The 27,461-nt window shown below is 35.0% G+C and overlaps 1 protein-coding gene across 2 annotated transcripts in view; it reads right to left on the bottom strand.

Annotated features, from left to right (window-relative positions):
- The window catches only part of Gtf3c3 (general transcription factor IIIC subunit 3), a 44,467-nt gene that overhangs the window by 3,523 nt on the left and 13,483 nt on the right, over positions 1 to 27,461 (bottom strand). For both annotated transcript variants that reach the window (XM_071618967.1, XM_027925030.2), the window contains 9 exons: positions 23,649 to 23,752; positions 22,590 to 22,761; positions 19,940 to 20,142; positions 18,545 to 18,646; positions 17,822 to 17,957; positions 15,537 to 15,774; positions 14,667 to 14,857; positions 13,045 to 13,169; positions 11,661 to 11,813 (listed from right to left, as the gene is read on the bottom strand). In XM_071618967.1, coding sequence (XP_071475068.1) covers positions 11,661 to 11,813; positions 13,045 to 13,169; positions 14,667 to 14,857; positions 15,537 to 15,774; positions 17,822 to 17,957; positions 18,545 to 18,646; positions 19,940 to 20,142; positions 22,590 to 22,761; positions 23,649 to 23,752 — 1,424 coding nt within the window. The remainder of the gene's footprint in view (positions 1 to 11,660; positions 11,814 to 13,044; positions 13,170 to 14,666; positions 14,858 to 15,536; positions 15,775 to 17,821; positions 17,958 to 18,544; positions 18,647 to 19,939; positions 20,143 to 22,589; positions 22,762 to 23,648; positions 23,753 to 27,461) is intronic.

The following is a 27,461-nucleotide window of genomic DNA, read 5'->3' as shown; positions in this document are numbered from 1 at the left end:
TTTAAGCTACCTCAGTTACAGTAGATTAGGTAGAATATATTTTCTTGTAAATAAAAATTGAAACATTCATTTTTCTCTGATCCCTCCAGAATTTGGAAGCTGTTTGTGAGTACCCTTATTTTTATAGCAATATGCACACATATATATGTAAATTCAATAAAAATATTTTAAAAATAGGATACAATTGGAAATGTTGGCTTTGACTAGAATGTAATGCTTAAGAATATACGTAGAATGCCTGGCTGTAAGGGGTTCTAAGCTTACAGTGAGGGAGCAAAACCTGTCACTTCCTAGCAGGCCCAGAAACCTCAAGATATTGGGTACTACAAAAACAGACTGCCTTGGTTTGATTTTCCAGCCAAGTCCAATCTGAAACTCCCTTTCAAATTTTCAACATAAGAAATTTACAAGAAGACTGTGGTTATTTCTGGCTACACTTATGTAAGTAATCAAGAGACTATAACTATTTTGCAAATAAACTGGTCTTAACTGTGATTATCTTTAGTTAAAAAAAAAAAAAAAAAAAAAGGTGTGGTTAGAGGGAGAAAGCTATAGTATATAACTGTAGCCCTGTTCATTGTTTTGAGTTTTTAATGATCCATCTGAAGACTGGATTGGATTCTAAACTCTAGTTTTCTCTAGTATCTGGCAACAGAAACTACTTGGTTCCTGAAACCCTATACATCGAAGATGGACAATTTGATGTAAATTTGAAGGGAAAAGTCTTGTGCCTAATATATGGGTCACAGACAGCTCACGAGAACATAAGCAACTTCTCCCAAGACTATACCTCTTTCATTTGGCAGGATAATGCTGTAATTAGAATTTAACAATTAGTACTTTCTGCAGATAACTAATTTGGTCTGTCATTTCAAACACATATCTTTACAGGTCCAAAGAAATTTAGTACTCCCAGTGGCTAACAGCTTGATAATGGAGCTAACATGTATTCTTGCATATTGATAAATATTTCATGTATTGTAGGCACTTGGTTGCAATAATTAATGAATGGGCTACTTTGTTAAAACACATTCTTGATCTGACTTTTCAAATTATTTGATTTAGTTGGTTTGGTTGAAGGGAGCCATACTTGGCTTCTCTGGCCAAGAAGCATACTCCAAATTCTTAGTATAAGTCTCCTGATAGTATAATAGTTTTTTGGTACACTGTATTTTCTCAAAGAGTTTTTTTAGATAAATGTGAAAAGTCTCTCTTTAGCTAGAATGGCAAAAACTCAAAAGAGATCCTGATCACAAGGACACCATAACTTATAAATGACTTGTTGAGACCAGAACCCCAAAATGATGCTGAGAATAGCACTAACATCTCAAAAAGGGATAATTATTAAATAACATTTATAAGAGGCCCATGTTTGGAGGAGTTTTCCTCCTACACATTGAACTAAAAATCAGAATGGAGTCACTCATGCTAAACTTCCATGTCCCCCAGCTAAAACTAAGCTGTTTATCTGACCTTGCAATAGACTGGGATTACAGAAAGGCCAAGTCTTAATTTTCAAGATAATGAAGGTTCCCTCTGTCTTAATCCTTACAGAAAATACCTAAAGTAATCTGAAGTTAACTGATTGGTCATTTCAAAGTTACTTTCTTTGTAAGGAGGTGCAGGGAAACAGAATAATAATTTTAAAAACCACCAATCTGCTTTTTTCAAACCTTTCCCCATCTATAAAACCAACCTCCTCTGCTTGGTTCATCAGAACACTAATTTTATCTTAAAATGCTGCCCAATTCCAGAATTTTAAAAAAAAATTAATATTTTTTAATCACATAGAGGTGATTAATTAAAAAAACATATAAAGACCAGATGGGGGAAAAACACAGGCATATAAAGAATAGGTCAAGTAAGGTATCTATAAAATTATGATTTCCTCAGGTGTGCTTTCTTTTTTCCTATTTAAATAACAAAGCAATGAACTGCAGAACAAGACCCTCCAGTAACCTCCAGCAGTTGTCTCCCACAGAAACATCAATGTGAACACCTGTTGTTCATCACCTGTGATGAAGATCCTACCTTCAACACAGAGTTAAGGAAAACAGGTGAGAAACTGCAGTAACTGGTTTTAGCATAACAAGATGCTTTGAGGAAGGCAGAAGGAAAGAGATGCCCGAGTCACACTCCTCAGCACAAGAGGAGAGACTCCTCCAATTTGGGGAAAAGGGAATTAAGTCAAGGTCTTGACTTGGAACCCTGCAGAGCCCCAAGGTCCCTGCTCCCAGGCCACAGACAGGGGCTCCCATGTAGCCTTGTGGCTGACTGACTTAACTCTAATGCTTCTCCTCCAACCTTGGGCTTACAGTGTAGAAAAAGATTTCACCTATTGGGGAAAGGGGTGAATGAGGTAGGGCAGGGAAGTCTACATAGAACTTTGCCTTGAAACAGTATTGAGCTGGTCAAATCCACCACCGGGCAGATCCCAGTGGTTCTCAGCTGTAGGCCTGTGCTGTAGACAGGTTCTCTGGACCTTACCTCAGTGCCAGGCTAAGACCTGGGCCTAGAGGGATAGACTTGTATTCTGGCCAGTTGCAGTGCTCTCAGCATGGCAGCACAACATGGAAAGAAACATTGTCCACTTGGGAGAAGAAGAATAAAATAAATACCAAGTCACTACTTAGGAATCTAGAACTGGCTCCTCCAAAGTGAGGCCCCACAAAATCCCAAGATGATGTGACAACCACACATATTGGTAACTTTGGATAAGGTTTCTAGGCCCTCTGTAAGGTCCTTGCTTAGCAGCTGGATGGCCATCTTAAGGAAAGCCTTCATCTTAAGAAAAAATTTTGCTTTCCCTCCCAGGGTCCTTTCTGAGAAAGGCTCACCACTCCCTTATACTGGCATTCTTTCCTGCCCAAGGTGAATCACCACTCCCTCATACTACCCCCACCCCTTCACCACCCTGCTTTAGGACCCAGCCAACTCTAATCCCTGAGCTTGCCCCATGAAAGTCTCAGAACCCAAGCCTGTATTGTCTCTCTCCTTCTATGAAGAGATGGCCCTTATTTGTCAGCTCTGACAAATAAACTCTCTGTGTATCGCTGCCTGGTCTCAAGTTTTTCATTTCTTGCTCGCCTGTCTCCCAGTTCCTAGCTTTCCTTTCAGCTCCCTGTCTTGGGGTGTGTTCTAATGCTGAAACACAGGCAGTGACCACAGGCACAGAAAAAAGAAGCTTGCCTATATCCTGAAGGACAGATACAAAGCCAGACTGTGAAGACTTAATAACACCTAATCATTCAATATGCAGATGTCATCATTGTTCACCACCAGCATCAAGAACATTCAGAGAACCATGATTTCACCTAACAACAAAATAAAATGCCAGAAACTGATCAAAGAGCAATATGTACAAACCCTCAGAGTTTTAAATACTTTAAAAAACTGAATAGACTTTAAGAAAACATAAGAAACAACTGAGTACTTTGTCAGAGAAATTTAAGAGATTAAAATAATTTTAAAAAGCAAATCCTTCGAAGCACAATGGCTCATGCCTGTAATCTCAGCAGCTCAAGAGGCTGAGACAGGAGGGTTGCAAGTTCAAAGCCAACCTCAGTAACTTAGTGAAACCCTGTGGGAAGCCACCCATGAAATGTGTGTGTACCAAATCAGCTTGGAAGCCACTCAGTAGGAAAATCTGGTATCTGGGAACTCCCAGCAGCACGCCTGCTGGTTTTGAGACAGTGCGGTGCATTTGAATTCCTACCAGCTCTGCCAAAGATCCCAAGCAACATGGGAGATGGGTGCAACTGTTAAGAACCAAGCAGCTTACCTGGCCCCACCACTATTCTGTTTTTGAGAAGAAGTTTCTATTGAAACCTTTTGATTTGTTCCAATATAAATAAAGCAAGCACAGGCTCCTTTCTTTGTGAGAAGCTGCAACCCCTCTGGTTGGCCTGGCCCATCCCTGCCTCCACTCTGAGAACATATTTCTAGTGTCCTGTGTTTATTTTATAGTACTATTTTCTTAGCTTTTATTTCTCAGCCAGTCCATCCCTCCAAAGGGGAACCCTTTCCCTGGCCCACACAAGAAGTGTGGGAGAAAACCCTACCTCTAATAAAAAAATAAAAAGGGCTGGAGATGTGGCTAAGTGACACTGGGTTCAATCTATGGTACCAAAAATAAAAAGCAAATCCTACAGCTGAAAAGTATACTGATGCCAATACCATGCCGTTTTGTTACTATTGCTTTGTAGTATAATTTTAAGGTCTGGTATAGCGATGCCACCTGCTTCACTCTTCTTGATAAGGATTGCTTTAGCTATTCTGGGTCTCTTATTTTTTCAGATGAATTTCATGACTGATTTTTCTATTTCTATGAGAAGTATCATTGGGATTTTGATTGGAATGGCATTAAATCTGTATAATGTTTTTGGTAGTATGATCATTCTGACAATATTAATTCTGCCTATCCAAGAACAAGGGGATGAGATCCTTTCCATCTTCTAAGGTCTTCTTTAATTTCTTTCTTTAGTGTTCTTTAGTTGTAGAGGTCTTTCACCTCTTTTGTTAGGTTGCTTTCCAAGTGTTTATTTATTTATTTATTTTGAGGCTATTGTAAATGGGGTAGTTTTTCTCGTTTCCCTTTCAGAGGATTTGTCACTGATATACAGAAATGCCTTTGACTTGTGGGTGTTGATTTGGTATCCTGCTACTTTGCTGAATTCATTTACTAGTTCTAGAAGTTTTCTGGTGGAATTTTTTGGGTCTTCTAGGAATTGAATCATCAGCAAATAGTACTAATTTGAGTTCTTCTTTTGCTATCTGTGTCCCTTTAATTTCTTTCATCTAATTGTTCTTGCCAGTGTTTCAAGAACTATATTAAATAGAAGTGGTGAAAGAGGGCATCCCTGTCTTATTCCAGTTTTTAGAGGGAATGCTTTTTTCAATTCTTCTTCATTTAGAATGATGTTACCTTTTACAATGTTGAGATATATAGACCAATGGTACAGAACAGAGGACACAGAGACTAACCCACATAATTAGTTATATTAGACAAAGGTGCCAAAAACATATTGGAGAAAATATAGCCTCTTCAACAAGTGATCCTGGGAAAACGGGAAATCCACCTGCAACAAAATGAAATTAAACCCCTATCTCTTACCATGCACAAAACCCAACTTAAAGTGGATCAAGGACCTAGGAATTAAACCAGAGACTGTGCATCTAATAGAAGAAAAAGCAGGCCCAAATCTCCATCATATCGGATCAGGGCCCTACTTCCATAATAAGACTCCTATAGTGCAAGAATTAATAAATGATGGATTCAAACTAAAAAGCTTCTTCTCAGCAAAAGAAACAATCAGTGAGGTGAACAGAGAGCCTACAGCTTGGGAGCAAATTTTTACCACTTGCATATCAGATAGAGCACTAATCTCTAGGGTATAATAATAAATAACCCAATCAATAAATGGGCCAATGAACTGAACAGATACTTCTCAATAGGTGACATACAATCAATCAACAAATATATAAAAAAATGTTCAGCATCTCTAGCAATTAGAGAAATGCAAATCAAAGCCATTCTAAGATTTCATCTCACTCCAGTCAGAATGGCAGGTATTAAGAATATAAATAACAGTGTTGGCAAAGATGTGTGGGAAAAGGCATACTCATACATTGCTGGTGGGACTGCAAACTGGTGCAGCCAATATGGAAAGCAGTATGGAGATTCCCTGGAAAACTGGGAATGGAACCACCTTTTGAGCCAGCTATCCCACTCTTCAGTTTATACCCAAAGGACTTAAAAACAGCATACAGCCACATCAATGTTTATTGCAGCACAATTCACAATCGCTAATCTGTGGAACCAACCTACCTAGATGCCCTTCAGTAGATGAATGGATAAAGAAACTGTGGTACATATACACAATAGAATATTACTCAGCAATAAAAGAGAATAAAATCATGGCATCTGCAGGTAAATGGATGGAGTTGGAGAAGATAATGCTAAGTGAAGTTAGCCAATCCCAAAAAACCAAATGCCAAATGTTTTCTCTGATATAAGGAGGCTGATTCATAGTGGGGTTGGGAGGGGGAAGCAAGGGAAGATTAGATGAACTCTAGATAGGGCAAAGTAGGTGAGGGGAAGGAAGTGGGCATGGGAGTAAGAAAGATGGTAGAATGAGATGGACATCATTACCCTAAGTACATGTATGAAGACATGAATGGTGTGAATATACTTTGTGAATATACAACCAGAGATATGAAAAACTGTGCTCTATGTGTAATATGAACTGTAATGCATTCTGCTGTCATATATAACAATTTAGAATACAAAGGAAAATAAAAGTATATTGAACAAAACAGAACACATAATAGAAAGCATTAATAGCAAAATAGATAAAAAGAAGAAAGAACTTCATATTCAGAAAACCAAAAAAAAAAGATGAAGGAAAAAAGAAAATTTTGGGACAGTAAGTATTACTGTGTTATTGTGGTTCAAGAGAGACCTGAAAATGCTAAGGATGTAGAAAGTTTATTCAAAGAGGAAATACTTCCCAAATCTAGACAAGGTATTGAAGTACCCAATTACAGGATGGGCAAAGATCACTAGTCAGATTTAACTCAACCAAGTTTACCCTGAAACATAATCAGGCTCTCAGCATTTAAAGAGAGGATTCTCAAAAGAAACAATACATAAGGTGTCCCAATTTGACTGATGGCTGACTTAGCAGAACAATATAGGTCAAGAAAAAATAACATGAGAGATTACAGTGTTCAAGGGAAAAAAATGCCAAGGTCAACCAAGAACACTACACTCAGGAAAGCTACCCTTAAAAAATGAAAGTAATAAAGACATTCTCAAACAAGCTAAAATTTATTACCATCAGATCTGTCTTTTAGGAAATCCTAAAAGGCATTCTTCAAACTGAAATAAAGTACAAAAAAAAAAAAATGCATGTATATTGGAAGTATAAAATTCACCAATAAGCATAACTATATATAAACTCATTGGTTTTTTGTTGTTGTTTGTTTGGTTTTTTGGTGCTGGGGATTAAACCTAGGGCCCTGCACATGCAAGGCAAACACTCTACCAACTGAGCTACATCCCCAGCCCCTCAGTGTTTTAATATTGTAAACACAGTGCATAAAACATTTTTATCCTCAGCATGAAGAATAAAAAAGTTGCTTTTTAATTTTTTTTAGTTGTTGATGGACCTTTATTTATTTATATGTGGTGCTGAGAATTGAATCCAGTGCCTCACACAAACTAGGCAAGCTCTCTACCACTGAGCCAGCCCCCTAAAAATAGTTTTTAAATTAACTATATTAATATGTTGAGATAGGCAGTGTAAAAAGTGAAATGGATGTACATATAGTGATATATGCCTATGATACCAGCTACTCAGTGAGGTAGAAGGATCACAAGTTCAAAACCAATCCAGGCAACTTAGTAAAATTCTACTGAACCCAGGGTGCCTATCATGGAACTATGTCACCAACCCTTTTTATTTTGAGACTGGTTTTCACTAATTTGCCTGATATTGGCCTCCAACCTATGATCCTTCTGCCTCAAGCCTCCTGAGTCATAGGGATCACAACCATGTACCACTGCATCCAGCTAGAGTTTTGTTTTGTTTCTTATCTTCACAATAATCAATATAGATTTGCTACCATTTCACCATAGCTTGTTACCAAAACTTTTTTGGTGGGGAGATACTAGAGGATGAACCCAGAGGTGATGTTTACCACTGAGCTTACATCCCCAGCCCCTTTTTGAGACAGGATCTCAATAAGTTGCTGAGGCTGGCTTTGAACTTGTGATCCTCTGCCTCCGCCTCCTGAGCTGCTGGGATTACAGGCATGCACCACCAGCCCAAAAGATGTTTTTTATAAGTCTCATAGTAACCACAAATCAAAAACCTGTATCCTTGGTTCAGTGGTGCATGCCTATAATCCCAGAGACTAGGGAGGCTGAAGCAGGAGAATCTCAAATTTGAGGCCAGTTTCAGCAACTTAGCAAGACCCTGTCTTAAAATAAAAAGGGGATATAGCACAGTGGTAAAGCACCCCTGAATTCATTCCTAGTACCCTACCCCCCGCCCCCCAAAAAAGCCCAGCATAGTAGCAGCACACACTTGTAATCCCAGTGGTCTGGGAAACTGAGGCAGAATGATCACAAGTTCAAAGTCAGGTCAGAAACTTAGGAAGGCCCTAAGCAACTGTGCAAGACCCTGTCTCAAAAAAATAAGTAGGGGGTGGGGTAAGAGGTGTTAGGATATGGCTCAATGGTAAAGAGCCCTGGGTTCAATCCATGGTATCAAAAACCAAAAACAAACAAAAACCTACAATAGACACACAAACCAATAACCAAGGAATCAAAACACACTACTAAAGAAAACTCAATCACAAAGCAAAGAACTACAAAAGAGAAAAGAATTACAAATTACAAAATGGCAATAGTAAGTCCTCACCTATTGATAATTACCTTAAATGTAATTAAAATTTCCAACTAAAAGACAAATGAATGAATATAAATCATAGAAATTCATTTCATCTCTAAGAATATGCATACTGAAAGTGAAGTCATGGAATAAGATATTACATGCAAATGCAATACAAAAGAAAGCATGAATAGCCATATTTTATCAAATACGAGAGACTAAATAAAAAGCACAAAATGACCAGAAGGTCATTATGTAATGATAAACAATCAATTCAGCAAGAGGAAATAACAAATATATATGCACACAATTTGTCAAAACACTTAAATATGTAAGATGAATATTAACAGACCTAACAGAGTACCTTAATAGTAGGACACTTTATAACATGCCACTGTCAGCAATGGACAGATCATTCAGACAGAAAACCAACAATTACACCCTGAACCAAATGGACCTCTACAGAACACTGCATTACAAAATACAAATTCTTTACAGCACATGAACATCCTCTAGGACATAAAATAAGGTAGGCAACAACATAAATCCCAACAAACTTTTAAAAACTGAAATCATGGGCTGGGACTGCAGCTCAATGGTAGAGTGCTTGCCTAGCATGTGGGAGGCACTGGGTTCGATCCTCAGCACCACATAAATAAATAAAACAAAGGTATCATGTCCATCTACAACTAAAAATATATATTTAAAAATCCTATCAAGTATCTTTTCTAAACACAATGCAATAAAACAGTAATATGGAATTATAAATGAAAATTTCACAGCATGGTCCAAACAACCAATTATCAAGAAAGAAAATTGTAAGAAAATGGAAATAAAACATTCCAAAACTTATGGAATGCAGCAAAACCAGTACTAACGGGGTAGTTTAGCACAATTGATAACATCATCAGAAAAGTAGAAAGATCTCAAAATAACCTATCATTTTACCTCAAGGAACTAGAAAAATAAGAACAAATCAGACCCCAAAATAGTAGAAGGGAAGAAAGAGCAGAAATAAATAGAGACTAAAAATAAAAAATAAAAAGACCAGCAAGATGAAGAGCTGGTTCTTCAAAAGGATAAAAATGTAAGCCCTTAGGTAGACTAAGAAAAAAAGATGATTCAAATGAAATTCAAATGAAAAAAAGAGACATTACAACTGGCACTACTGAAATATAAAAGATAATCAAAGACAATTATGAAAATTATATGGCAATCTAGAAGAAATGAATATATACTTTACCATGACTGAATCATAAAGAAATAGAAAATCTGGACCAAAAATGAGTAACAAGATTAGAACAATAATAAAGAAACAGGACCAGAGAGATGGCTTCACTACTGAATTCTACCAAACACTTAAAGAAGAACTAATACCAATACTCAAATTATTCCACATAATGGAAGGGGAGGCAATTCTTCCAAACTTATTATATGAGGTCAACACTACTCTGCTACTAAAACCAGATAAAGAAACAACAGGGTCTGGGGCTGTGGCTCAGCAATAAAGTGCTCGTCTAGCATGTGCAAGGCCCTGGGTTCGATCCTTAACACCACATATAAAATAAATAAAATAAAGGTATTGTGTCCAACTACAACTAAGAAATAAATGGATATTTAAAAAAAAAAAAAAAAAGAAAGAAAAGAGAAACAACAAAAAGATATGGACCCTGATAAACATACACGCAGAAATCCATGACAAAATACTAGCAAACCAAATCCAATAACACATTTAAAAGAAATTCTCCAAGGTCCAATGATATTTATCTCAGGGATACAAGGATGGCTGAACACACACAAATCCATATCATTTCAACAGATGCAGAAAAAGAACTGATAAAATCTCTCAACAAGGGACTGGGGCTGGGGCTCAGTGGTAGAGCACTCACCCAGCATGTGCGAGGCCCTGAGTTCGATCCTCAGCACCACATAAAAATAGATAAATAAAATAAAGGTATTGTGTCCAATTATAAGTAAAAAACTATTTTTAAAAATCTCTCAACAATTAGGTATAGGAAGAATATATCTCAGTATAATAAAGCCCTATATAAGATACATACAGCTAATATCATATTGAACAGGAAAGAGCTAAAAGCTTTCTGAGAACTGGAACAAGATAAGGGTACCCATTTTCATATGTAACACAGTACTAGGAGTCCTCGCCAGAGAAGTTAGGAAAGAGAAAAAAATAAAGGCATCCACGTTGGAAAGGAGGAAGTCAAATTGTCAATGTTTGCATATGACATGATCCTAAATTTAGAATACCCTAAAGACTCTACAAAAAAGACTCATTAGAACTAATAAATAAATTGAGGAAAGTAGCTGGATATAAAATTGACAAAAGTCAGCAGCATTTTTACATGCCAAAAGCAAATTATCTGAAAAAAGATATCAAAAAATTAATGTTTGGAGAGATTCTTACTCTGATTTGACCATTACAGTGTATGTATGTATCAACACATCACATGATAACCTATATATATGTATAATTTGTATCAAAAACTTAAAAAAATAAAAATAAAAAAAGAATAGATTAGAATGATGTTTCTAATCTTCCCCAGGAGAAATTTGTGAGGTCAATAGGAGAAAACAATTGCAAGGATTCAAAGTGATACCTATAAAATTAAGGTATCAATATATAAAAATATTTATGAAATAATACAAAAGTATATTTTATAAACTTAACTATAAAAGGATACATTGGCTTAAGACCAAAGTCAAATGAAGATAAATACAAGTTATATATAGTCATATATATACATCTAAAAATTAATAATGAAAACATACTCTTCTTTAGGAATTCAAGTATCCATCAGACTAAACAAATATCATCATAGTACTGGCAACACTTTACCTGTTTTAAAATAAGAGGCTATCTTAAAACAAGAGACTATAGGAATACTAGACTTTAATCTTTATAAAGAAATGTTAGTTATACTTGAACTTAAAAATGAATAATGGCAATCATTCAACACTTGGGCTTCATATCTACCAGTTCCTATCTGTAAAGTACAGGGGCTATCTTAGGACAAATCACAGGGTCATCACAAATATACATGTTCATATGATTGCTGATCATGTCATAAGGCTAAGATGTAAAAGATCTATCTGTTGCTAAACATAATTACAAATACACTGAATTAGGGAAAGATACACATTAATAAAGAAGCTATAATTTCACTGTCTGAACCATAATACTTAACTAACTGCACTTATCTATAGATGAAATGAAGTGATTCCTTAGTTAAGTAAATTATACAATACCTCTACTACAAAAGGAGGGAGCTCCAAGGCCTTCTGATAATAGTGAATTGCAAGATGAACCAGACCCAGTTGATGAAGGCCACGGCCCAAATTGTAGAATGATTCCTGGCAAGGTCCACGTAAACCAAGGTATCGATTAAGGAAGGAGAAGCCCTACCAAAAAAAAAAAAAAAAAGATAATTCAGTAGCTTACTCATTTGGTAAGGATGTACTAAACTATATATGCCAGGTATTGGGAATAGAAATATTGAAGGAAAAAATAAAAGCCCTACCCTATAAGAGTAAAGTATACGTTATACCATATCATATTTTGAGGCAAGCACTCTACCAACTGAGCTATATCCCCAGCCCTCCATATCATATTTTGGATACATCAAACATATAAGGAAATCAGCCAGGCATAGTTATACATGCCTGTAATCCCAGACACGAGGGAGGCTGAGACAGAAAGAATTCAAGTTCGAGGCCAGCATGGGTAAGTTAGTGAGACCCTGCCTCAAATTAAATAATATAAGGCTAGGGATATAGCTCAGATGTAGAATGCTCCTGGGTTCAATCCCTAGGATGAGAAAAAATAAATATGGAAATCATAAAAACAAAGTGTTGAAGATACAGTGGTAAATAAGGCTGGTATAAAATCTTATCTCTTGGAGTTTATGGTAATCTTATAAGAGAAGACAAACTACAAAACATGTAAACAGGAAAACAAAAATAATTTTTAATTTTTATAAGAACCAGGAAGAAATTTGTTTTTTATTGATGGTGCTGGGGATCAAACCCAGGTCCTTGCACATGCTAGGCAAGCCCTCTACCACTGAGCTATACCCCTAGCCTACCCAAAAGGAATATTAAAAAGAAAAACAAAAAAACACCTTCTTGGTGATGGTGTAAGAAATTATGTGCATCCAACATTATCATATTTGTGTGTGTGTGTGTGTGTGAATGTGTGAGTCTCATCCCCAGCCCTTTCTATTTATTAATTTTGAAACAGGGTCTCACAATGTTGCCAAGGCTGGCTTTCAACTTGCAATCTTCCTGCCTCAGGCTCCCGAGTCACTGGGATTATAGGCATGCACCACCATACCTGACTATATAGTTATATTTTTAAAAACTAATTTAAATTAATCTTTAGGGCCTAGAAGAGCAGAGATGTTGGGGCTCCAGAGTATAAGGGAGGCTGCATATAAATTCCTCTAGATTTTGCCTGTGTCTTTTTCCCCTGTGATCTGGTTGTGTATCCTTACTACCTTGCTATATAATAAGTCTTGGCTAGGAGTACTGATTCCCAACATGTATTGAGCAGGTATTACTTTTGAAGTAGAAATTTTAAAAACATTAAATATGTTAATTTTCAAGGAACATATGAAAAATCCAAATGAATTACCTGCACAATAAGAGCATGTCTCTTTAACACATACTTCTGAGATGCCATGTGAATAAAGGTTAGGCCTATACAGAGGTTATAAAGAGGTTCATTTGGATAAGTGCGAAAGGCTTGCACATACTGCCCTGGAAAATAAGAAGTGGTGTCAGATGATGTGACAAGAACAGAGTTCCTTATTTCCTTAACATGTATTCAAACATTTTAAGGCTAAACATATAGTTCTGTCTTAGATATCAATCATTACATATTAATTTAATTTAACAGCAATATGTAACACAGAACACAATTAGAAGTGTCTCCATAAATGTATCTTGGTCATGAAAATAAATGTGTAACTAAAAGTAACTTTTTTTTTTAGCACAGCTAGATAGTTCTATGTAGAATAATATTTCTTTAAAAAAGCATCAATTGTGATCAGAATTCTATTTATGATCTTAAATCTATTTAAAAGCATGGGTGAATTTTTATAAAATTAATTGTTCTAATAAATTCAAATGTGATGAATTATAGAAGTGAGAAAAGGGAAAAGAAGCTTTGTTTCTTAGATTCAGTGTTTTCTTAAATGTGGCAACTGTATTTTTCCCAAGAGAAGCTCATGTGTCTAATAACAATTTGGGGTTTTAAGAATTCTGATATAAATTATCTCATGTTAAAAAACAAATGAGGTAGGATAATTTAGCCAAATTTATCCTACATAGATGAAAACTTCTATTCCTTCTAGGTTCTATTCCAGGAGGAATGATACCACAGGTTTTTGTTTTTGTTTAAGCAGGAAAGATGGTAAATGGCCATTTGGACTTTTCTATTTTTACTGTCTATGAACATTTTTTAAAATCTCAATTTTTCTATTTTCTAAATATTAAACCAACAATTAGAAAAAAGCATACATAGTAAAATTCCAAAAGCTGATATTTGAGGTTACTGGCTGAACAATTATAAAAACATCAGCCATTCACAAACATGAATTTTTTTTTAACTTTTAAATAGCCAAAATTGCAGTTTTATTCAGAATTAACTTGGCAGCAAAAGAGATGTGCCTAAGTTTAAACATTTGGTTAAGTATTTTTCTTCTTGAGTACCTCTAATTCCTTATTTTTTTTTTCTTTTTATGAGTAATGAATTTCCTTGAGTTTAATTGGAATTTGTAAGCATCATGTAAATAAATCTTATAAGACTTGCCTCCTAGAGGAATGACTATCAGCAAATCTTAAATCCTTTTTTGCAAATAGCAAACCAAATTAGGGGCAAAGCATTCATAATTACTGAAAATTATTTTAAAAACAAACAAACCTTAGTAGGGAGATTTTTTGATCTTTAAAATGAATAAGTCCTTTCAGAACTAAAGTTTAAGAATAACAAAAACTATCATTATTGCTAATACTTATAGCCACTCATGCTATCAATGTACCAAGCATTGTTTTAGGTAGTTTATATTAACTCATTTAATTTGCACAGTAATCTCTAAGGTAGGTCCAATTATTATCTCCATTTTAGAAATAAAGGAACAGAACAGAGCAACACAGAATAGCTGTTATTTAAGCCTAGGCAGCTCTGCTCCAAAGGCTTGGTCCTTTAACATTATACTGTTTATGCTTAACGAAGTCATGTGCCAGGACACTTACCAAGTGCATGCTTAAAACTTCCAGATACAAATGCATTGTGTCCATTTAAAACACACAGGGCATGATTATCTGGGTTTTTCAGCATTAGACGGAGACAGAAGCGATGATGTCTTACATCTTGGGAGTGCATGGTAACTTGATTGAAAATATTCCAGAGCTGGGGTTTATTGACATTTTCCATTACCATTATCCTATTGCAGAAAGAAGGTGAGGAGGAAATGATGATTTTTTTTTTTTTTTTTTTAAAGCCCGTTTCCTGATTTCTAAGAATGAAACCCTTTAGCGCTATCCTTCTAATACTAAACTGTACCATCCCCAACAAGGAAAAGCAAAGTGCTTCAATCTATTTAAGCAAAACCTCTTATACAATAAAAGATTTTACTCAAAAAATGCTGCTTAAGTTAATATTTCTACATCTTGTTTCTGTTTTTCAACAAAACTCTTAAACCAAAAAAAAAAAAATTCAATTGGTTTCACTTTTTCCTCTCCCTGCCCAGCTGAAGTACTATAAGCATTTAATGAATAATAATATGCTCCTGATACTGAAAAAGGCTTTGTACATAACTCAACCCTCATAATACTATGGGGGAGTAATGGTATTAAGTTGTCCTTCTATAAATGGCAGAGAGAGGCACAAGAGGTTAAATTAACTAGTCTTAAGTCACAAAGTCAGGGCTGGGATTTGAACCCAGGAAATCTAGCTCTAGAGTCCATGCTCTCAAATGCTGCCTCTGAGAATCACCAATGAACTGAACCAGCACACTACGAAAGCTAGTAATAAAATAGCTTATTAATTCCTGACTATAAGTCTAAATCAAAGTAAATGTATATTCTATCATAAAGAATCTGATGAAATTATTGGAAAGTCACCTGATGTAGTTGTATGCCTTTCTGAAATTTTTATCCAGAATTGCAGCAGACAGACCAAAGTATTCTAGTTCTTTGCGTTTTTGCCTGTCATCATAAAATGAATAATATTCCAATGAAGAATCTACAAGTAACTCGGCCTCTTGAAATCGGGATAGATCACATAAAGAATATATGGCCTTCAATAGAAGGTTCCACCAGTCATCTTTTGGCAAGACACTTGTGAGTACAGCAAATATTGCTAAAATGAGACCAATGAAAACCAGTTAGGTTACGGTATTTCCAGAAACAGTGTATCAGAAAGAAAAATTCACATGCTCTATTTTAAGATAAACTTAATAACCACAGCCCTACGGGCCTGAATTCTTACCAATAACACTCCTTACAAAAATGAGCAGGGAGTAGTTGGTTGTTTACACTCCTTCAACACTATCCCCCTTTTTCTCTGCCTGCTTAACAATATGCAATTGTTAATTCTCATTATGACTTGTTCTCTACAAAGTCCAACTAACCCCATTTGCATTTTTTGGTACCAGCTAGGATGTATGCTCCTCCAGAGCAGAACAAATGGCCTTTCCATGATTGTGATCAGATAGAGGATTCTGCACATACAAAGCATTCCAATGCCATTTTCTCAGCTAATGACTTCCAATTTATATTTGAGATTAAAGTTGTTCTTGATCTTTTTCTAATCAATTTTATCTTTCTGAAGTTTTTCTTTTAACAACCTTCTTGTCCTTCTCTGTAATATGCTTCTCTTTTATAGCCTTAAAAATTATTAAAAAGTTTTATTTGTCCTTGATCCAATAATTCTCCTTGTGGGAATCTATCCTAAATAATCAAAATATGGATAAATCTATATGTACAAAGATGCTTACTACATTATTTACAAAAAGTTTAGCAGAAGTATCATATATAAAAATGATAAGGAAATGATTAAATTATGGAACTGCTATCCAAAGGAATATTATATATTCCTAAAATATAGCTATGACAAGAGAGTAATATGAGAAAATTTCTGTGAGAAAATATCAGAGTATAAAGTTCTATTTAACATAAAAAGGTTTAGCTCATCCACCCTGGGACACCATGAAAGGTGATCCCCACCGTGATAACATTAACAAAACTAACCAACAAGACCTTATGAACCTAAGAAAAACCAACAACAGATCTGAAATGAGGATCCACTGAAACAAGCAATATCAGATATAGAGAAAAACAAAACTTAAGGAAACATGGTCTAATATATACTACAGAGGTAGAAAATGTTGGGATAAACCCAGAATTAATGAACTGGAGAGCTGGCAGGGCTCTCAGGCATTTACAGCTAGATGATAACCAGCTAAGTCCTCCTACCTTTCTTCCGATTCTAATAATGCTACAGTGATTTAATAAATGTTTGTTAAATTAATTAATAATGAAGTCAGATTCTGCCTAATTTACACCTCTAGTTTAAAGCCTTAGTCATTTTCAAAATTTTCTGAGTAATAACCTCACCCAAACATACTTGATGCTTTTCCAAGTAAAATTAGATGCCTTTTAAAGTCCTAAGACTTGAGAGTAGGTCATAGCAACTTATTTTCAAAAAGTTTCTATGGCTATTACTACATTCATCAAAACTGAAACAGAATGGAATGTATGTAATCAAAGTGACTGGACAAATAATTGGTTTTGCCACCAAATCTTCAAATTTCTCCAAATATATTTTCTTCTTAAAAGTCAAAATTACCCAGGTGTGGTGGCACACACCTGTAATCTGCGTGGCTCGGGAGGGTGAGGCAGGAGGATCTCAAGTTCAAACCAGCCTTGGCAACTAAGTGAGACCCTGTCTCTAAGTAAGATATAAAGGGCTGGGGTTGTGGCTCAGTGGCAGAGCACTTGCCTAACATGTGTGGGGCACTAGGTTCCATCCTCAGCATCACATATAAATAAGTAAAAAATAAAAGTACATCAACAAAAAAGATATAAACAAGGATTAGGGATGTGGCTTAGTAGTAAAGCACCTCTGGGTTCAATCCCCAGTACCAAAAAAAGAAAAATCAAAATTAAAGTTTCATTTTTCAACAGAAGGTTGCAAGCAGATGTTTTCCTTTTAATATTTTAAAAATTGAAGTATTTAGCCTTGACTTTTAACATCAAATGAGTTTATTATACCTGAGAGATATGGATTCAAAATTTCATTTTATTTGAAAAGGGTATATTTTCAACTTGATTACTGTCAGATATTACTTCATGAGATACTCTGAATTCATCGAAGTTATATATAATAAAGCAAATGAAGAAATTACCTTTTGTATCACAATTTGCTGTCTCTTGATCATTGTTGTCTGATATTTTGTCTCTTGATACTTTAATAAGGTAGAGATGCCTCTCTCCAGATTTGGAACTAGATATCAGACAGACTTGGGCTCTGTTCATAGCTACCTGAATTAAAGAAGGTAATTAGTTTTATTAGTCAATTAAAGAAAACTGAAGAGCCACAATTACCACAAATGTGACTGAAAGCTCCTCCAGTAAGGGGAAAAGAGGTCAAATTATTACAAAAACACCCTAAAAGTAGAATAAAATTGATTTTTTTTTTCTTTACCAAAAGAATTTTGGTCATACTATTCATCTTAGATAGGAAAAAGAAGGCAATTCACATTAACTTTATAACATACACATACACATGCCATCTCCCTGCAAAAACAGCCAAACTCAGAAAGGACATCAGGTCTAGAAGAATTTTGGCACATAGTTCTGCCTATATGGTCAATAACTGATGATACTATGGCTCTCACTTTTCTAAGTAACTTCTAGGAAGGGTTTTATTTCATGTACTCTATGGTCAAGTTTATAATATCAGGTAGAACTTTCAATTATACACCACTAATTAATTTCTAAGTCTTTTGTCTATATTTGACTTTCACTTTAAAATGTCTGATTTAAAAGAGTAAAACAATTATAAGTAGCAATGTTGGTTTAAATCAAATACCAAACATTTAAAAAGTCATATAAAGATAATTACCAACCTTTAAAAGCATGGCTAGCATGGTTAGTAAAGTATCCACATAACCATACATTTTGCCTTGTGAAAACAACAGTGTAGAACGATGAAGCAATAACTTCAGTTCCTAAATAAACAAACACATGATGAGTGTGACAAAATTCCTTTGCTGTAAACTGTTTTATTTGCACAGAAAAGCTTTATTTTAGAAACCAAACCTTAAGAACATTTGCTTTATGATTTTTCACAATGATTAATGTCTAATATTATAGAAACTATAATTTATGTTTCCTAATAAATTGCCTGAATCTTTTTTTTTTTTTATTGGTTGTTCAAAACATCATAAAGCTCTTGACATATCATATTTCATACATTAGATTCAAGTTGGTTATGAACTCCCAATTTTACCCCAAATACAGATTGCAGAATCACATCGGTTACACATCCACATTTTTACATAATGCCCTATTAGTAACTGTTGTATTCTGCTACCTTTCCTATCCTCTACCATCCCCCCTCCCTCCCCTCCCATCTTCTCTCTCTACCCCATCCACTGTAATTCATATCTCTCCTTGTTTATTTTCCCATTCCCCTCACAACTTCTTATATGTAATTTTGTATAACAATGAGGGTCTCCCTCCATTACCATGCAATTTCCCTTTTCTCTCCCTTTCCATCCCACCTCATGTATCTGTTTAATGTTAATCTTTTCTTCCTGCTCTTCCTCCCTGCTCTGTTCTTAGTTGCTCTCATTATATCAAAGAAGACATTTGGTATTTGTTTTTTAGGGATTGGCTAGCTTCACTAAGCATAATCTGCTCTAGTGCCATCCATTTCCCTGCAAATTCTATGATTTTGTCATTTTTTAGTGCTGCGTAATACTCCATGGTGTATAAATGCCACATTTTTTTTATCCATTCATCTATTGAAGGGCATCTGGGTTGGTTCCACAGTCTAGCAATTGTGAATTGTGCTGCTATGAACATCGATGTAGCAGTATCCCTGTAGTACGCTCTTTTAAGGTCTTCAGGGAAAAGTCCAAGAAGGACAATAGCTGGGTCGGCTTTAGCTCAAGCGGTTACTTCCTCAAGCCAAGCTTTCTAGCTGTCTAACTGCCTGAATCTTAAGGCTCAAAATAATTTTTCAAAAACATTAAATTTAATATCCCCAAATTTGGGACTAGGGCTAGAGCTCAGTGGAAGAATGCTTGCCCTGCACATGTGAGGCCCTGGGTTCGAACCTTAGCACCACATAAAAATAAACAAATAAAATAAAGGCATTCTGTACAACTACAAAAATTAAAAAAAAAAAAAAAAATCCCCAAATAAAACTTTGGATGTAAACTATAGGGACATCCTTAACTGAGGAGAAAGTTCTAAAATACAATCCACCAGGAAAATTTCTATGTTACATGGTCTACCTGCTGTGCAGCATTTGCATCCTGGGCTAAAGTATCAGGATCATACATTGGTTCCAGAGCTTCCAGAGCTTTCTCAGGTCGGCCCAGCTGCTGCTGAAGGGTGGAAAGTGAAATCCTTGCATCCAAATGGAGGGGGGCCAGATCAACCACTTTGCCATAGCTTTCAGCAGCACGCTCCATATAGCCTAAGGCCTTTAAACATTCTAAAATAATGTTAAAGCAAACATGTGAATTACAGATTAAATTGGCCAAAATTGTTTTTCCATTTTTAAAGAAAAATTACATTAACATAAAAAATTACAAGAAAGAAATGAATACGTCTTTTTTAGTATTTCAAGCAACAATCCCTTCCAATTTTTATTGATTGATCAATCTCTAAATTTAAATTGCTACAAGAACGTATTCAGTGTATATATACAATATGGCATTTTGCTTTATTCACTTAGCATTATCCTTCAAATATTTCCCCATGTTTTCACTGGCATTTTGAATAGTTATATAATAATCACATTATTAACCATATTACTTGACATTTAGGTTGTTTCCAAATTTTTATTCTTGTAATACCACAATAAACACCTTCATATACATAAAGCCACAGTTCATAGCTGGTAAACCAATTTAATCCACAGATATGATTATTCAGTTTTAAAGATGATTGTCTACATTTTTTAATTAGTATTTTTAATTTAGATCCAGAGTACTGGCTTCTTTTGAAAAACTTGGATTTGGCAACATTGGGTCCCCTATTCCCATGCTGAGAAACAGCCCTTAGCGCTCTCCAGCTCTCTCTACTATTATCACTTGCCCACTTCACTCATTTTTGTTACTCCCGAGTTTTGTGATTCCCAATATCAACAACTCCTCCTCACTTCACTCAATTAGGTCCCCAGGATAGTTCTCAGACATCAGAGTACTGAACTCTATTCCTCAAACTATGCCCATTCAACCACCAAGTCCTATAATTTGAACTTGAAAATGGGTCTCTATGGGGAGTTGTGCCTCAGTGGTAGAGCACTTGCCTAGCATGCATAAGGCATTGGGTTCACAAAAAAATAAAATAAAATAAAGGTATTGTATCCACCTACAACTAAAATATATATATATATATATATATATATATATATATATATATATATATATATATATATATATATATGAAAATGGTCTCTGTGAGCATTTCTTCTTTCCACCCTAATAGCCATAACACTAATCTAGGCCCTTTTCATCTCTTTCCTTTTCTACTGCAGTGATGATCTAAATATTTTTGCCTCTTGTTTTCTCAAATCTGCCTAGACTATCAACTATGTATTTTTACTATTATTACTATTATTAACACAGGAGTAGTTTCAATATCATAGCCTTATGCAATAAAAACCAAAAACCTCTCTGCTCATCTTGAAAATTCAAATCTCACAAAGGTGACTTTTTATAACAGTGTATGATAATATTATATTTTTATTCATGTTCACTCATCAAAACAGAAAAGCATTCCTTTTTTTTTTTTTTTGTACCAGGGATTGAACCCAGGAGCACTTGACTGAGCCACATTCCCAGCATGTGTTTTTACTTTGAGATAGCGTCTCACTAAGTTGTTTAGGTCCTCACTAAATTGCTGAGGCTGTCTTTGAACTTGCAATCCTCCTGCCTCAGCCTCTTGAGCCACTGGGATTACAGGCATGCTACACCATGAATAGCTAGAAAAGCATTATCTTAAATACTCTCTTTCCCAGTTCATTTCTGTGATGTGAGTGAGCTACTGTCTCAAATGTCTAGTTCTTCTCTAGTTAGAGAATTTTCTATAATAGTTCTCATATAATAATAATATCTTAGAGCCATCAGAACTTTCTGTCATCATGCAATATTTTAAACCAAAACGATTGAATATTTAATGCATCTTCTATGTTAACTCAATAAGAAATCCAGTTAGAATATATTTACTTTCATATATTTTTCCAAGATATTGTGTTCTGAAGCTGTTTTTTCTATTCTAATTAAGTTATTTCAGATTACTGTGGACTTAGGAAAAGTGAAATGAATGATAATTTAATCTTGGACATGTGGCTCAAAGAGTACTGAAAATACCTTAAATATTTTCTCTCAAAGTAAAATATTAAGTATCCATCTGTAAAAATTCTTCAAAAATTAGATTTCATCCCAAGTCTGATAATACATTACCACAAACCAAAGTATACAGGTTAAGAGACAGACATTTAAGGGACATGTTAGTCCTTCTTCTTCTCTCTGTTACCAATAAGTAAATTGTTCCTCCAAAGCATTAGTGAGGGGAAATCACTTAGTAGAGTCTGACAATTTAATAAATTCTGATCTTCATAAAACCACCCTGATCTGGGCAAAGTGGCACACACCATAATCTCAGCTACTCAGGAGTCTAAGGTAGGAGTAAGGCAACTTAGAACCTTTTTTAAAATAAAATTTTAAAAACATAAAAAAGGGCTGGGGATATAGCTCAGTGGTAGCATGTGTAAGGTCCTGGGTTCAATCTTCAGTATCGAAAAACAAACAAAAAACTGCCTGAAACCACAAATACTTCCACTAAGATATTAACACAATTATTACCATCTTGGAATAATAAGTTCTTGTCCACTTATATGATTAAAACTTTTCCCTCCCACTAAAAATATATTACCTGCATGCCGAAGCCAAACTACTGCAAGGTTGTATCTTTCAGAGCAAACTAATGCACTGAGGAGGGGAAGCGCAGAATGATATTCACCAACATCCAGAAAAGCTTCAGCAACATCTAGATATAGGTCTCCCATATCTTCAGGATTCTGTTCCACTAGCGTTGTCAAGAGAGGCTAGACCCCAAATAAAAGCCTGAAGTCATCAAACATGCATTACAAGTGTGCACATTTATGTATAGTTCTCATTTTAATATATATTGATTATATGAAGCAAGCTGAAAAGGAGCAAAGCTTAATAACACAGCTTAAATGATCATTTTTCTATTTATTTATCTCTATGAAAAAGAACTCAATATTTCTATCATTCGCTCATCTAACACATGATGTGGACCTGTTAAAAGGAAACTGCAGGAATTAGGACCACTCTGCTCTGTTGAACTCTTTCTCTAACAAGCCAAGCATACCTGTGCCTTGCCATCCTTATGTTTGCTTATGTTTTTGAAAGTGATTTCCTCAGATATCCCAATGGTTTACTGCCTTTCCTGACTCCCATTTGCAACCATTCCCACCCCCAATATTCCTCAATATTTTTCTTCCTTGATTTTCTCCAGAAAATTTATCACCAGCCAATATCTGACATATTTTATAAATTTTTTTTAATCTAATCCATTAGAACAAAAACCCCATGATGCAGGGATTTGAAGTATTTTACTCAATACCCTATCCTGGAGTCAATAAAGTAGAGGTTTTTGTTCAATAAAAATACTTTGTCCAAAGTCAGCAAAAGAAAATAGGTGTCGAAATTATTATCAACAAAAGACCCAATATCAATTTTTCATCTTTGGATTGTTCTCATTTTAAAAGAAAAGCAAATTATTACAAGCCCAATTTCAAAACATTTTTAGCTTGTATCAGACATTCATACAAAAGTGATTTGATGATTACTGTGACCTCTTCAGTTAAAAAATGTGAAAATCCAGGGTCAAGTTACAATTTTTGTCATCCAAAGAAAACTGGTTTTGATCTTAAGTATCTCAAGTGCACATCTTAATGTTACTTACATTAAGCGGTTCAAGGATGTTGAGATGTACAAGGCAGACCATTAACTTCACCATGATATCTATTGGCACACCCTCAGGTATAGTGCAGGTAACATTCTCACCAGCTGGGAAATCATCAGACAAGAAGCAGTTCCTATATGCAAGCTTAGAATGTGGGGCAAATGAAGCAAACTCTACCTTGTATCTTATTTACTTCATTCAAAGAAAATGGTTCCACAGTCAATTCTAATTTTGGCTAACTCTGTTATTAGATCTTATATCTCCTTCAGTCTGTCTCTTTTGTTTGCATTCATCCTTCTTATTCTTTTCCTAATATCTACTTATCCAAAACAAACTCCCATACTTTCTATCAAACTACAGAGAACAAAAAAAAAGAAAAAAGAAAAACAAAATGATCAGCAACAACAACACCTCTTTATTACAATGAAATTAAGAAAAGGGCAAATACAGCTTATGTTGTGAAGAGGCAGGCAAAATTATTTCCTCCATATTGCAGAATAAAGCTCTGAAGTTCACTGCTTCCCAGAAAAAAAAGGGGGGGGGGGGCAAAAAGGGTAAAATAATACTGTTTTGTTTTAAATCTTAATTAAGCAAAACATATTTTAAAGCCCTGAGAAATTGAAGAAATTTTGTTTCACATTTAAAATATTATTTTTATTTTACATAGTAAATTCTAAATAAGTATATGTTTCCATTTTAGAAAAATCCTAAAGTATAGGAGGATATCAGTGATATAAAGTGATAGAATAAAATTTTTAATTACTTAAAATAATTTCACATTTTACAGAACTCATCATAAATTACAGTACTGCCAAAAGTTACCAAGTCATAGGAGGATTTGGACAAGTTTAATTAAGAGACTTTTTAATCACTGAACTTCAAGGTAGTAACCGGTATCAAAAACACAGCTTATTGCCAGGCATGATGGAACTATGGCCTGCTGTTCCTGCCTACCATGCCTGTAATTTCAGTGACTTGAGAGAGTAAAGCAGAAGGATCACAAATTCAAGGGCAGCCCCAGCAACTTATCTCCAAATAAAAAATAAAAAGTAGATCAGTAGTAAAGCACCCTTGGGTTCATTCTTCAGGACTCTCCCAATTCCTTGGGGAGAGTAAGTGGAGTAAGCTTGTTTATTCTGCTCAATGAGAAAACAAAATTTACCTATCATGAAAATTTTTTCACCTTAGACCCCATATAAACTCCATAGGACAAGAAAAGAACAAGGTCTGTCTGACTCAGGGTTGTATCTTCAATAAATAGTAGTCATAGGCACTTATCTGAATAAGAATTAAATAATGCAATCATTTTATTGAGCATTTTGACTTTAATAAAATGGTATTCTACTTATATATGGATTCTATATTCCAAACTATCACTTTGATTTGCTTTCTAGAAATACTTGCCATGGTCTGAATGTTTGTATTCCCCTAAAATTCATTTGTTGAATCTGAACCAAGTGAATTAAGAGGTGGAGGGTCTTTAGAACATGATTAGGTCTTAAAGGCTTTGCTCTCATAAACAGGATTTATATCTTTAAAAAACAGGCTTGAAGGGCTGGGATTGTGGCTCAGCGGTAGAGCACTCGCCTAGCATATGCGAGGCCCTGGGTTCGATCCTCAGCACCACATAAAAAAATTAAATAAAGAATGTGTACAACTACAACTAAAAAATAAATTAAAAAAAAAAAAAGAGGCTTGAAGTAGTTTGTCCAGTCCCTCTGTCATATGAGGACACAGCAAGATCCTCACCAGACACCAAATCTGCTGATGCCTTGGACTTCTCAGCCTCTAGAACTATAATAAATTTCTGTCTTTTATAAATCATTCAGTCTATTTTGTTATAGCAACTCAAAGAAACTAAGACACTATTCAATGAAATATACCCATTAAACAGATAATCTATACAGATGTATAAATAAAAAACCTTGCTTTTAGATCAAATCACAAAGTAAAAGTCAACTTTATGTTGGACACAAGATGCGTGTCTAAAATCAAGACATTATAAATGGTTGAAAATAACATACAAACAAAAAAGAGAGGTCACAATCTCAATATCAGACAAGGTAGAATTCAGGTAAACTATTTAAAAAGGCTAAGGACACTTTATAAAACTACAGGGCAATGCTACTCAAGGTGTAGTCTAAAACCCGTGCCAATCCACAAACTGTTGTTAACCAATTCAATCAGGTAAGTACAGAGATTGGGAGCAATTATTTAGACACTGTCAATAATTTGGCAATGCTAAGAAATATATTTATTTAGATTCCCTATAGTTTATATAATACAATATTAACTAACACATCATAGCCCTATATTTTAAAAAGCTGATGTTAGTTCCTGACACTTATTCTCCCGAATTCCCAATTAGATCTTTCACATTTGGAAGAATTAAAAAAATCTGAATCAATAGCGACGTAATCTACCAATAAGTGTTCTCATTTTCAAAAATGCATATACAAAATAATCTTTGCTTACATGGAAGTGTTTCAACCTTCAGATCTCCTATTCTGTATATTTTTCAGTTATTTTATCAATGCTAAGATGCTATAGATTTCAGATGCACCACTATTTTATACATAAACCTCTTCAACTTACAATGAGGTTATGTCCCAATAAACCCATCCTAAGTTGAAAATATCTTCAACTGAACAATGCATTTAATATACGTAACCCATTGAACTACATAATTTAACAACATGGTCCACTGTAGGGTATCAGTGTTTTACCCTCTAAGAGTGATGGAACTATGGCCTGCTGTTCCTGCCTAGCATCATGAGAGACTCTGGTACTGCCTAATGCTAACCTGGGAAAAGACCAAAATGTAAAATTCAGTTTACCTAACATATGCAAGGGCCTGAGTTTGATCCCTAGGACAACAAGAAGAAAAAAAAAAGAATTCAAAGTGTAGTTTCTACCAAACATGTATTGCTTTCATACTAATTAACTATTATAAAGTTGCACAAATTGTGAATCAGGGACCAACTGTTCTTTTTTTAGGGGGAGGGGGTATCTGGGACTGAATCCAGGGGTGCTTAACGACTGAATTACATCCCCAGCCCCTTTTATTTTTTTATTTTTTGACAGTCTTGCTGAGTTGCTTAGGACCTTGCTAAGTTGCTAAGACTGATTTTAAACTTGTGATTCTCTGCCTAAGCCTCCTGAGTCACTGGGATTACAGGCATGTGCCACCATACCTAGCAGGCACCAATATTCTAAGAAAGAAAAATACTACTACTGAAAACTCTATGTTAAGATGTTGATTTATGTTAAGATGTTTCCTGATTCCAGCTATGCTAAATCATTAAGAAACTGAAGGAAGAAGGAAGGAAATAGAATCAGTGAAATATAGTTCATTACATCTATAATTAAAACTTCAATTTTTTTTTTAAAACAAAGAACAAAAAGAGTTTAAAATACAAATATGATTTTTAGGAGAAAAATGTTCAACAGAAATTATGGATGTAAAATAACTTATTACAGCCTCAATTCCAACCTAGGCCAGGTCCAAAGTAGTATTAAAACTGACAGAGTCCTTCAGATGCCCTAACTCATGTTTTCATACCACAATTCCTACTTCTAACTCATTCACACCATTCTAACCACTCAAGAGGCCCAAACCAGGGATGCTATCTGTTCCTATCCAGGCTAAGCAATGCTACCACACCCTGTGACTCCATTTGGAACTCCCTTCCTCATGAGTGTCTGCTTAAACTGTACCTCTATAAACATCCTCTGATCTACAATATACTCCCTTCCTCTCTTTTCCCATTTTGCCACAGAAATCATCATATAACTCTTATTATGATTAAATTA

The sequence above is a fragment of the Marmota flaviventris genome, chromosome 11 (genome assembly GCF_047511675.1).
Source record: "Marmota flaviventris isolate mMarFla1 chromosome 11, mMarFla1.hap1, whole genome shotgun sequence".
Lineage (NCBI taxonomy): Eukaryota > Metazoa > Chordata > Mammalia > Rodentia > Sciuridae > Marmota > Marmota flaviventris.
The sequence above is the reverse complement of the archived record's forward strand: the minus strand, read 5'-3'. Positions and strand labels throughout refer to the sequence as shown.